The 13,471-nt window shown below is 50.3% G+C and overlaps 1 protein-coding gene across 1 annotated transcript in view; it reads left to right on the forward strand.

The window, feature by feature from the left end:
- Window positions 1-1,732: 1,732 nt before the first annotated feature.
- Wscd2 (WSC domain containing 2) overlaps window positions 1,733-13,471 on the forward strand; it is a 41,484-nt gene continuing 29,745 nt past the window's right edge. The window contains exons 1-3 of the mRNA XM_028765483.1: window positions 1,733-2,129; window positions 9,181-9,295; window positions 12,161-12,345. Coding sequence (XP_028621316.1) covers window positions 1,733-2,129; window positions 9,181-9,295; window positions 12,161-12,345 — 697 coding nt within the window. The remainder of the gene's footprint in view (window positions 2,130-9,180; window positions 9,296-12,160; window positions 12,346-13,471) is intronic.

Genomic DNA, 13,471 nt, shown 5'->3' on the forward strand with positions numbered 1-13,471 from the left:
GGAGGGCAGAGGCAGGAGGATACATGGAGCTCACTGGCCAGGCCGTGTTGCTGAACTAGCTTCCAGTTTTATTGAAAAAAACCCTGTCTCAAAACACAATGGGTAGTGACTGAAGAAGTTACTCAACATCGACCTCTGGCCTCAACACACTACTCATAACACACGCATGCACACATATACATACACAGAGACACAAACAGACTCACGCAGGCACACACTCATAACACACAGACACATACATACACACTGACTCACACGTACTCACACACATACATACATACATACATACACACATACAAAGCAGAGACACACAAATACAGACACATTCATACAGACATACACACATATATACCAAAGACGCACACAAACACACACTGATAACACATACATACATACACACAGACACAGATACACACAGAGAGATACATACATATATACATACATACATACATACATACACACCAAATCATACATATACAGAAACACATACATACATATACACCGGTTCATACATACATACACACACATACCAGAGACACACAAATACAGACACATAGATAAAGACACACACAGGTACATACCAGAGACACACTAATACATACATACAGGCACATACATACCACAGACACAGAGACACAGAAATACACACACATACATACCAGAGACACATACATACACACACACACACACACGTGCCCACTGGGTCCATACTGAATGTACATTAAAGTCCTTTTTTGTCATTATTTTTTTTTTAAAGATTTATTTATTTGTTTGGACACACTAGAAGAGGGCAAATGATTCCATTACAGATGGTTGTGAGCCACCATGTGGTTGCTGGGATTTGAACTCAGGACCTCTGGAAGAGCAGTCAGTGTTCTTAACCATTGAGCCATCTCGCCAGCCCCTTGTCATTATTTTTTAAGTACTTTGTAACAACTAACACCTGAGCACTGAGATTGCATTAGGTGTTCTAGGCCACGTGAGATATTTGGAAACCCACGGGAGGGTGTGTGCTGATCCTATACAAACCCCAGACTCCAGCCCAGTAATTAAAGTGCCCCAATTCCAGTGTGGTCCTGGAGCCCATGCAGGCCTGCTCTCAAGGCTCTTGCAGCCCTCTCTGGGCCTCCACACACCCCCTTGAGGATGCTCAGGACCTCTTTCCATTCTGGGCTTCGGTGGGGGGAACCCTCACGATTGTATCCGATGTTTTACAGGTGGTAGCCCGGTGGCCTGAAGCTTGACCAGATGGAGTCCTTCCAGCATGTGACCCCAGAAGGTGGCACACAGCTTGGTCACTTATTGGAGGTAGAGAAGAGCCCAGCATCAAAGCTGTCAGTGAACTAATCAAGCTCTACAGCCCAAGGGGCTGAGAAGGGGTCAGAGTGACATTGTAACCGCGGGGATCCCTCCCCTTGATCCCTGTCACCAGAGTTCTTTAGCCACACTCTGGGTGAGGAACAAGATGTGAGGGATGGAGACCATGTCCCCTAAATCCCCTCTCTTGGCCCCAGGCAGCTCATCTTGATCTTGGGATTCCAGCAACCTTTGTCCTTGTCACCTCTGGACTCAGCCAGGCACTGGCTTGTTTTCCTGCTACAGTGTCTCTGTGGAGGAATCAGAGCACCAAGCCCTTGCTTCATTCCTGCGGAGTCCAGAGAAGCCACGCCCTCCACGCCCCTTCCCAGCCAGCCACCCAGCCAGCCCTGAGCGAGTCCGGAATGATCCTGCTATGGCCAAGCTCTGGTTCAAGTTCCAGCGGTGTTTCCGGTATTTCCGCAGGAAGCCCGTGCGCTTCTTTACCCTGCTGGCTATCTACCTGACCGCCGGGAGCCTCGTCTTCCTGCACTCGGGTTTCGTGGGCCAGCCCGCGGTGCCTCAGAGCCAGGTCAGCCCCGCAGCAGCGGGGAGCCCGGCAGAAGGAGCCGAGCTGCCTTTCCTGGGTGACTTGCACCTGGGCAGAGGTTTCCGGGACACCGTGGAGGCCTCCAGCATCGCACGCAGGTACGGACCCACGTTCAAAGGCAAGGATACCAGCGAGAGAGCCAAGCTGGGTGACTACGGAGGAGCCTGGAGCCGAGCCCTCAAGGGGAGGGTTGTTAAAGAGAAGGAAAAGGAGGAAGAGAGAGGTAAGAGCCTGGAGGGGATTGAGGGAAAATGCAGACACCAGTGAAGAAGTAACAGCCACCAACGGGTCTCAGAGCTCCAGACACGCGTGAATGTAGGGAATTGGTCCTGTCATCCGTAATGAGTGAGTCACATAGCAGCTCCTTAACTGGCAGCTTCCATTTGAACCCCACACTTGCCTTGGTTTCGAATCCCACTGCTTGTTAAACACGCAGAAACTCCAGAATCAGTGTTCCAGAGCACTGAGTGTCCCAGGATCCGTGGCGAGCACTTGACATGGGCTGAATCATGTTCCACAGTGCTCACCAGAGCTGCTACCCCTCCTGTTGTAAAGACAGGGATACAGGGTGGATACAGACATCCCTGCCCTGGGGAGGCACAGCTGGGAGGAGTCAAAGGCTAGCCTGGGTTATATAATGAGACTGTCTCAAAGAGGGAAAAACAAAAACAAAACACTGGAAGCCCAGGATTAATGGCAGCTACTTAGTGAAATAAAGCCAAGGCTATGCTAAAGAGTTTTTTCCCTGGGCATTAACACTGTCCGGGGAGGGGAGGAGTCAAAGGCTAGCCTGGGCTATATAATGAGACCATGCTCTAGACATTAACACTGTCCTGGGGAGGGGAGGAGTTAGAGGCTAGCCTGGGCTATATAATGAGGTGGTACTCCAGACACTAACACTGTCCTGGGGAGGGGAGGAGTCAGAGGCTAGCCTGGGCTAATTAATGAGCAGATGCTCCTGGCACTAACACGGGGTAAATTCCATTGCCTTGCATTTTCTCAGCCTTTTACACCCAAAAAGATTCTGATTACTGGTACGTACCATGGGCTAGAACAGGGTACGGATGAGCCCATGCCTGTTTAACAGATGTGGAGGGCGGGGGTCAGGGGTGTAGCTCGATTAATAGAGTGCTTCCCCAGTATGCACGATCCCTGGGGTCTCTGTCCCCAGGCTGGGTAGCGTACAGCTGAAATCCCAGCACCACAGAGGTGGAAACAAGTCTCAGAAGTTCAAGGATATTCCTAGCTACATAGAGAATTGGAGGTCAGAGTAGGCTAGGAGACCCCGTCTCACAGACAAGCAAGTGGAACTGGACAGATGCTCCATCGGGTCAGAGATCAGATGCATACTGTTCTTGCAGAGGACCCAAGTTCCGTTCCCAGCACCCACGTCGGGTAGTTTACACCTACCTGTAACCCCAGCTCCAGGGTGAATCTTATGCCTCTGGTGCATAGCCACCACCACACATGTAAATAATGTAAAATAAAAATCAAGAACCGGATATGGAAATGGGGTCTTGAGAGACAAAGATGCCAGTTCAGGGCTTCACAACTGTTGTCAATATCACCTGGGGTTTTAGTGCTGTCTATCCAGATGCCTGACTCTCTCTGAAGGTATCCCCACTCCACTGGCAGCTACCATGTGACCAGCGGGCTGGGGAAACCTGGCCCAGCAACAGCTCACGAGATTACAATGGGAAGATGTGCGGGGAAGCCGGTGAGGATGGGATGAAAGGATTGGTCCCGCAAGCCATCGTGTACCACTGTATGATGCCCTTCTCCACCCCTGGAAGGCACAGAATTCACAGAGGGACCTATCCTAGGGACAGGGACAGGTGCCCCTGCCCCAGTCCCAACCTGAACCTGGTTCAGAAGCTATCCAGGAGACTCTTAGCATCCTCTCCTGCGAGAGAATCCAGAACTCACAGACACAAGAAGACAGAACAGGCTGGGGGCCTTATCCTAGGATTCCAGCCTCTCTTTAGTCACCTGTGTGGCCTGGACAATGGCTTGACCTTCTGTTTTTTTTTTTTTGTTGTTTTTTGTTTTTTTGATTTTTTGGTTTTTCGAGACAGGGTTTCTCTGTGTAGCCCTGGCTGTCCTGGAACTCACTCTGTAGACCAGGCTGGCCTCGAACTCAGAAATCCTCTGCCTCCCAAGTACTGGGATTAAAAGCGTGCACCACCACTGCCCGTCTAGCTTGACCTTCTGTGCCTGAAGTTCCACACCTATCTCACAGGCCTAACAATGGCTTCCTTCCAGGCAGACCCGAGAGCCCAGTAAGACTTGGATCCGACAATGCATCTGGGACAGAACCAGCAGTTAGCAATGTTCAGGAAGTATCGCAGCGATCTACTCAGAGAGCAGCCTTCTCTTAGCATTGCGAGGCTGGTCTGTTAAGAGAAATCACTGTTCTTCCCATGTTTTCCCCTCAGATTGCACCTCTGGCCACTCCAAATACCACCGGGTCCTTTAAAGTCCCCAAAGTCCCTGCCAGCTTGATTCTTAGGTTCTCAGATTCCCCCCTACACTGCATCCTTCTATCCCTGCTGTGCTCTGACCATCTTCCTGCTCTCTTTGCCTCAGGAGCTCAGTCCTTTAGCCTACTTCCTCTTTCCCACACACATCTCTGCATAGCTCCTTTTTGGAGCCTCTGAGCGACCTAACCAGTTCCATCCGGTGCGTAGGTCACAGCCACACTCCTTTGCTTGACCCTGCAGCCATGCACATCACCAGTCAAAGACATTTTGTGGGTACAGCCGGGTCTCTGCACTCTGTGCTCCAGAGGGCAGGGGTATCCTAGTCTTTGCCAGCTCAACCCATCAGCACCTGGGACAGCACCAGGTGCGTGCTCTGGCTGCACCCAACAGATGCCCGAGTGGCAGAATGGGCTGATGAATGTGGGACTCGCCCTCTCCCGGGAGACCTCCCGATTTCAGCTTTGTCCAGCTCCAGTACTCTGCTGCTTCCAAGTCTGATCAGATGTGTGTCACAGGTCACACAGTGACTCCTGCGACAATGGATATGTATGACAATGTCCCGGTGGGCTGAGAGAATCAAATGCAGTCAGCTCTCCATAGCTGAGGGGTCACACCCGGGGATTCAGCCCACGGACAAACAAACAAACACCTAAGAATGCATTTGTAAGGAACACACACTGGCTTTCCCCCTTGTATTTCTAGGGTTCACACTGTGTCAGGGGCTAAAGTCATTTAGAGAGAGAGAACTGCTGAACACGAGAGGGAGGAGAGGTCTGAGTTCTATGCAAATGCTGCACTTTGCAAACATGTTGGAGATGCTGGACCCCCCCATCCCCGTGGCATACTGAGAGACCATCACATGGCCGCTATGACTGTAGGCAGTAACATCACTGTTTATTGAGCGCCTGCCCCATGCTCTCTGCTGTTTATGTCCTGTTCACAGCTTAGAACAGAGCGGTCTGTGCACGTGCCTGGCTCACTGTCTGCTTCCTGATGTCACTTAGTAGCTGCCCTGTTGTTAGTACTGGTGCTAACCGTTGAGTGGCGGCCAGGGGCTGGACCATGTGGATTGATTCGTTGCTTTATTTAACCAGCACCGCTTCACAAATTGGAGACTGTTTTGGTCCATATTGAACACAGTAAGACTGGACTCAGAGAATAACAGCTTGCCCTGGTGACAGAGATTGCCGGATAAGTGAAGTTATTAGCTTCCAAAGCATGTGTGTCTTCCTCTCAATCCTGGGCACAGTCCAGCAGTTGACCATATACATGTGTTATGAACTGCAAAAAAAAAAAAAAAAAAAAAAAGAAGAACAAATAGCAGAGTAGCCCCAAGCTCTGGGCTCTTGGCAGGCAGACCCAGAAGCAGTGTCATTAGGAAAACACATCCTGTCTGTTCGAGGTTTGGCACCTTAGATCAGCACTACCAAGATCAAGATGCTTTTCTGACCTGACACTGAAACCTGGCTCCCACCCAAACTGGCAGTCCCTTGATGGATGTAGACATGTGAGACCGAGAGCCAGGCCCTGCCTGGAGCTGCACACACACACTTCACTTCCCACAACCCCACAACAGCCAGTGAGTGGCTTCACAACTCCATCTAACCAGGAAGGAAGGAACACAGCAGAAACCTAAGGTGCAACGCCTCATGCTAGCTGCAGTGTGCACACGCGTGTGGAAGTGTTCACCCCATACACGTGTGTGCATCCACACGTGCACATACGTGAATATTCACCTTACCCACAAACATACATACATGTTTACACATAGAAACATATGCACATATACTGTGAACATGCATACATTCAATATGTGTATATATTGTGTATATAAATATATATGTACATATCTCCACACCCATTTGTTTGTCTGTTCCATCTATGGGTGCCATACACTCTTTCTAGTGTCCTCTTTTCATTTGGTGACATGGTCATCTTCTCGGTCACATGGTCATCTTCTCGGTCACATGGTCATCTTCTTACAAGGCCATCAGCTCTGTTGGTTTGGGGCTTCCTTCCTCCAGTTAACCTCATCCCTCCTGACTGTCGGTCACAAGGCCGTCTTCTGAAGCATTTGGTCTTAAGAATCTGGTGTCTCTCCTTGGGAAGGGGCTGTGCACGAGACAGAACTCACCTCAAATAACCCAGGGCAGAATATTTGACCCCACTTGTTGGAGAGGGTAATGATGTCTCCAGAAGCCCAGCTCTGTGCCTAGGTGCTACAAACCCAGACCTGGCTAACGTCAACACAGTGGGATACCTCAGAATCCTTCCACAACAGTACAGAGAAAAACATGCCAGCCTGCTTGTACTCAGCCATACTCTTAGCAAATGGCTTCCGTCAGAGAGAAAGAACTTCCCTGAAAAGATTAACGGGAGTAGAAGGAAAAGTAAGAAAAGGGAAGAATTCAGGGCAGGAGAGAAGGCCCTTACGTGCTGGATTCTGAGCTGGAGATAATTTCATAGCTGTTTCAGTGTTTCCTGGGTCCTGGAGATGCTGGTGGATTGTGTAAACTCAGCCATAAATCCCCCCATTGTGTGGCCTGTGACTAGGTCCCTGTGTTACATACCTGACCTGCCCTGCCTCTGAGGTTCTGCCTGGGAAGGAGGCCGGGGAGGACCCAGTGGTTGACATTCACAAGGCTGAGGTCAAACCTGGCCGTGCCAGGACATTCCAAGGACAGGAGCCAGATAGGCTGGCAGGGAGGCACCACCAGGTCCTGCCTTGACGTTGACTTCACTGGGCAGTGGAATGTGACATGCCAGTGTTCAGTGTGCCCAAAGGACCTTGTGTCTCCCTTCCTTTGACAGATAACGGAGTAGACATTCAGGTGTTCCTTCAACAGATGTGATACAAGCTGTGTGGGACATCTCAGTTTAATACTAGCTTGGGGAGGGCCAGATGGAGTCACACGGCATTCAGTAGTTCAGATAGATCCCTGGGTTCCCAAAGCCCTGGGTGCCACTCCCCAACACATCCCCACCCCAGACAAACTGAAAAAGGAGCCTCTGCCACAGTGAGAGTGTCGCTTCAAACTAAAAGCCCAGGTTTGGAGGAGAAAGATGTGTGCTCCAATCCTGACTGTAGCCACAGTGTGCTTGCACGCACTCCTGCTTTTTCTTTCTCTCTCTCTCTCTCTCTCTCTCTCTCTCTCGCTCTCTCTCGCTCTCTCTCGCTCTCTCTCGCTCTCTCTCGCTCTCTCTCGCTCTCTCTCGCTCTCTCTCTCTTTCTCTCTCCCGCTCTCTCTCACTCTCTCTCTCTTTCTCATATCCTCCACCCTGGTGTTTGAGCAGAATGGATAAATCCCCCCCCCCCAGGGTTCTGCCTCAAAGGGGGGGGGTTGGGGGGGGGGGGGGGGGGTAGCTGGGCTTGAGCATTTTTGTCTGAGATGCTCCTTATGGGTGGATTCAGCAAATCCATGGGCCATTGTCAAGTGATAACTGTGTATGTCCCGGACCCTGAATTTTAACCGGAAACAGAAGTAAACATGGACCCATATGTTCAGTCCTTTAGCAAAGGCCCAGAACGAAGCGCTCCTAGGCAGAGGAAGTGTCAACTGTCATTGAGGTTTTCCTGGTCACTCCCTGGGAAGGCCATTTAATCCCAGGACCTGGCTGAATCCTTTTCTTCCAAAGGAAGGGCAAAAAGAGCTAACGTGGGTCCCACAGAACTGCATTCAAATCTTCATTCAGCTTTTAGCTTGAGCTTCTCCTCTCTAGGCCTCTGTAAGAGCAGAAGAATACTGGGTCTGTTCAGTGTACAGGCACATCCCAAACATCCAGAAGAAGGATCTGGAGCCAGGCTATGTGTGTGAGCGTCCAGCTCTGGCTTTATTTATACAAGCTGTGTTACCCTGAGCAGATAGCAACCTCTCTGGGCCACAGAGTAGAGACAATATCCTCACAGAGTCTTGGTGAGGATTCGGTAAGTGGTGTGTGTGTGATGTGAAGCACTTACCATAACTTGCGTCCAGAAGTTGGGGAAATGTTAAGGAAAAGAATAAGAGATTTTGCAAAAAACTATAAGGTGCTGTCTCTGTGTATGAGTTTCGGCCAGACACAAAGGGAAGTGTTCACAGTGTCAACAATTTCATGGTTCTTAGGTATTTCGTTTGAAGTGCCTCTTGGAGGGAAGCATCCACCCGAGTCCCCCAGAGAGACAAACTGTAAAGTGTTTGGCCCAGCCCCGTGAATGGCCGGTGTCTTATTCTGCTGTCCAGACCCTTGTACCTAGCACACACAGGACAGCATAACAGGGCATCCATGAGGCATTCCAGTCTGGCCACTGATTGGTGGTTTTATCCCCAAGAAAAACACAGGAAAGTCAACCATCTAAGCCCCATACACCAGAGCTGGGGAGTAACCATGTCAAGTGAGGTCAGAACCTTGAACCATCCCAAGTGCAGTGAGACCCTTGAGGCAGGCTGTAAAAGAATAGAAGGTTCCAGATCTTCCACAGTCACTAAAACTGACCTTATCCCAGGTGAAGTAGGACTCCTCCTGGGCTACAGATGTGACCCCAGTGTTCAGTGTCACCAGTAGACCCTGAAGGTGGCTGTGGTCCAGGGAAAGGAACTCCTCCTGTGCCCTACTGTCCCCAGGGTCTACAGTCTCACAGTTCCCACTGCCCTGATTGGCCAAGGCCCAGAAGTTCCCATCTCTTGCTTGTGCAGTGAGGACAGAATCAGGTGCTACACACTTGACAAAACCATACAGCCAAGGGTACTTGGGCCACCTCCCACAGCCCTCTGGCTTCATCCTCAAGCATATCTGACTCTTCCTCTTTCCCCACAGCCAAATACATCGGCTGCTACCTGGACGACATCCAGAGCCGAGCCCTTCGAGGTGTGTCCTTTTTCGACTACAAAAAGATGACAGTCTTCCGTTGCCAGGACAACTGTGCTGAACGGTAGTGCCCCGTGCCCCAACGCTGCCATGATATCCCCAGACACATCCCTTCCAACCTTTTCTGTGGGGTGTTCCTTCAATAATGTTATTTGCCTTGGCTTGTCAGAGGGTAAATGGGGGAATATAAAAAGAAAGGATTGCAAGAATGATTGACTGGTGTGTATGCACATGTGTGCACATAAGCATATATGTACACACATACAAAACTGTATATATGCATGTTTGTGCACGTGTCTGCATATATGTGTGCATGCATCTGTGTACATGAGCATGTGTGTACACACATATAAGTATATATGTTTGTGTACATGTGTCTGCATATGCATGTATGTGCACATAAGCATGTGTGTACACATGTATAAATGCATATGTACATGTTTGTGCACATGTATGTGTGCATATAGATGAGCATGCACATGTATGCAGATAAGCATTGTGTACACACATGTAAATGTATATATGTTTGTATACATGCATGTATGTGCACATAAGCATGTGTGTACACACATATAAATGTATATGTACATGTTTGTGTACATGTGCATCTGCATATGTGTGCCAGTGTATGTGTGTGCACATAAGCATGTGTGTACACATATGTATAAATGCATATGTACATGTTTGTGCACATGTATATGTGCATTTGGATGGGCATGCACATGTATGCAGATAAGCATGTGTGTACACACATATAGATGTATATATACATGTTTGTGTACATGTGCATCTGCATATGTGTGCACATGCATGTATGCATGCAAAGATGCATGCAATGGGAGTATGACTGTACAGCCGTATGGAGTGTGCCGAGGAGCTGGCTTGTAAGGTATGGTGTGCGTGGTCAGCTGCTTACATGGGGGAGAGTAGTCTGGACAACGGTCTCTGAGATGTGGTGGTTGTGTGATCGCAAGTCTTGGCAGTCCTCTTGCCTCGTGCTCTGGAGTCACTGGGATTGCAGGCCTGTGCCCTCGTGCCTGGTTTTAAACTCTACCTCTTAAAGAACACAGTTTACAAAACCCTGTAGACTTCCAGTTCCCCCAAAGCCAGGAGGTCAGCTGACATACAAGCCTCTTCCCTGGCTGGAAGTTGTTGAGCTCTCTCTAGAACAGTGTTCCTCCTCCTAAGCCTCCATCCCTTCTGGCTCTGAGGTACAGGCTATCTCCAGTTTCAGAACTGATAGTATAGTTTCCTTGGGAAACGCTGCTTCTGTCAGTGGGTTCCGTTGTAGGAGAGGGCCCCGAGGGATGTCTGAGAAGCAGGAGTATAGGGTCAGGGACACGGAGGCATGTCCTGCGAGTGAGGTTCCAAGGTGCCCGGTCATGTCAACTGTTCTTCCTTCATCTTCTAGGAGGAGCAGGTGAATAGGGCAGGGCTAATGTCACCAAGTCACCAGGGCATGGGCAGCCATAAATCTGGGTGACTCTGGCCATCTACCTAGCACCACGTCAGGATCTGGGAGACAGCTGTTGCCACCAGCATTTCCTCTGTCAAGGGACATTCTGAGGAGCCCTCGTGGCTTTGGGAGCACAGTGAGCAGGAGGCTGGCAGGGCTCTCCCTTCCCCGAATTCTCAGCCATAGCCTGCACCTCCTTCTGTTTTTAGACCGGTGTCTACCAAGTGACCTTTTTAGGAAAAGATTCCAGCTAGGAAAAAATAGCACATCCTTACAGCCTCTGGAATTTTGTTTTGCTTTGTTTGGAGGAAGAAATTTTCTTCTTGGCTGGGTATGTGAGCTTGGTTTTGTAGCCTGCCAAAGGGATCCAAGTGCCCTGGCTCCTCCCCCTTCTCCAGCGCTTCCCAAGGGACCTGGCAATGAGGTGATGAGGTTCCTGGAAGGCGGAGGTTGGGTTCTTCAGAGGTGGAAGAGGAGGGTGGTGGTGTGTATGTATGTGGGTGTGTGCTCAGGATCTGGTGGGTGTGGTTATGGCTGTGTATGTGTGTAGCTGTATGTGTATGTGTGTGTATATATATGTTTGAAGTGTGTGTGTATGAATGAATTGTGAATGTGTATGTGAGTGTATGTATATATGAATATATGAATATCTGTGAATGTTTGAGTATGTAAGAGTATGTGTGTGCATGTGTGTGTGTGTGTGTGTGTGTGTGTGTGTATGCACATAGCTGTATGGGTGTATATGTGTATGCATGTGTATGCGTGTGTGTGTGTGTGTGTGCATAGCTGTATGGTTGTGTGTATCTGTGTGTGTGTATGAGTGAATTGTGTAGGTGAATGTGTATATGACTGTGTGTATGTATGTATCTATGAATGTATGTGTGTGGCTGTGTATGTGTGTAGCTGTATGGGTGTGTGTATGGGCGTAGCTGTATGGGGGGTGTGAGTGAATCTATATATGTGTGTATATGAGTATCTATAAATGTGTGAGTACACGTGTGAGTGAATGTGTGTACGTGTATCGGTGAATGCCTGAGTTTGTAAGGGTCTGTGTGTGATCGTCTTCATATGTGTGCATGAGTGGATACGTGCATATACATGACAGTATGAGTGCATATCTCTGAATGTATGAGTGTGTGCGTGTGTTATGTGTGATGGTGAGTGTCAGTGTGGACATAGAGGATGTAACATATCAGGCAGTGATGAGGGCTGTCAGGTGTCCTCAGAATGTTCTCTGTGTCCCCGGGGGTCTGACTCCCTACCCTCTGTGACTCCCAGCAGAATGTCCTACCCTGCGGAGTAGGCATGACCCCATTCCTCCTCCATCCCTGCCCTCCCTGCCCTCTACCCTTCTGTCCCCGTTCTGAAGTCTCCCGTGCTCCTGCCTCCTGATCTCCATGCCTCCTGTCCCCTGGGGTCTCCCTGGTGCCGTTGCCCTGTCTGACAGCAGCTTCCCCCTACCCCTGCCCCCAGGGGTTACCTGTACGCTGGGCTGGAGTTCGGCGCCGAGTGCTACTGCGGCCACAAAATCCAGGCAGCCAACGTGAGCGAATCCGACTGTGACATGGAGTGCAAGGGAGAACGGGGCAGTGTGTGTGGTGGCATCAACCGCCTCTCCGTCTATCGGCTGCAGCTGGCCCAGGAGTCTGCCCGAAGGTGTACGTGAGTCCTCCCCACCCTTCTGCTGCTTGGCCCTCCGCTGCCCAGCCTGAGGGTCCCTGATGGCCTCACCCTCGGTGTCTGCCCGGCATCTTCTGTGAAGCCCCATCAATCCAAGGCCACAGTAGGCTTTGCCTCTCTCCCCAGTTACCACTCCAGCCACTCAGCCTTCCTGTGTCCCTGCTCTGCTCTGCCCCACTGAGTCTGGACCTCATCTTGGCCCATCTCTTTCGGAGACGAGATTGTCTACACAACTTAGACAAGGTAGTAGCCAAGACCGTAAAAGCAGGAAGCCCTTGTTCCTTCCTGAGCTCATGATACAGACTAGCTCATGTCATCTTCATGGTGACCCCTGAAATACGCAGGAGGAAAGCTAGGCCTCGTGGCACAGGCCTGATGTTCCTGCTACAGGGGAGGCTGGTGGGGGAATGCTTCCAAGTCAAGGACAGCCTGGGTTACAGGGGACGCTTGAGGCCAGCCTGGGCAACATAGTGAGAACCAGTCTCAAAACAAGTTTAAGGGTTTGGGAGGGTGCTGGGAACGCAGCTTAGTGGTAGAGTACTTGCCTGTCATGTGGGGGGGTCCCTGGGTCAATCTCCAGGAGCACAGAATAAAGAAGGGAAGGAGAGAAAGAGAGAGGGAGGAGGGAAGGGAGGAAGGAGGGAGGGAGAGGAAAGGAAGCACAAGACACTGCTTTTAGACACTCCCATCTGTGGTGAGAAACCTGTCTTAGCCACAAAGCCCACTAGCAGTGGGGGACCTTCTAGAGTTCAGACTTCCGTGCCCTTCTGAGAGATCTCCAGGGCCCATCAGTGGTCCCAGCTCGAGCCTTGCTGAAAAAAAACTCTGCAGTTTGCAAACTAAGTAGAGGAAGTGTAGGGAGAGGCAGGAGACATCTCCTCTGTGGGCATTGTCCCACGGCCCTTCCCAAAGCCTCGGCCTCCAGAGTCGCCAGGATGACAGGCACACCTTAGACTATACCCCTAAGGTGCCCACTGGCCATTCCAGCCTGTCACTCTAAAGCTCCCATCCTCTGTATAGCGAGACAAGAACACACAGGTGTGTTTGGCTGCGGTTCCACGCCTGGCTGTAGGGGTGGGGCGTCTTCTCGGTGGGCGGCTTCAC

This window comes from Grammomys surdaster, unplaced genomic scaffold (assembly GCF_004785775.1).
Source record: "Grammomys surdaster isolate TR1022 unplaced genomic scaffold, NIH_TR_1.0 164, whole genome shotgun sequence".
In the NCBI taxonomy this organism is placed as follows: Eukaryota; Metazoa; Chordata; class Mammalia; order Rodentia; family Muridae; genus Grammomys; species Grammomys surdaster.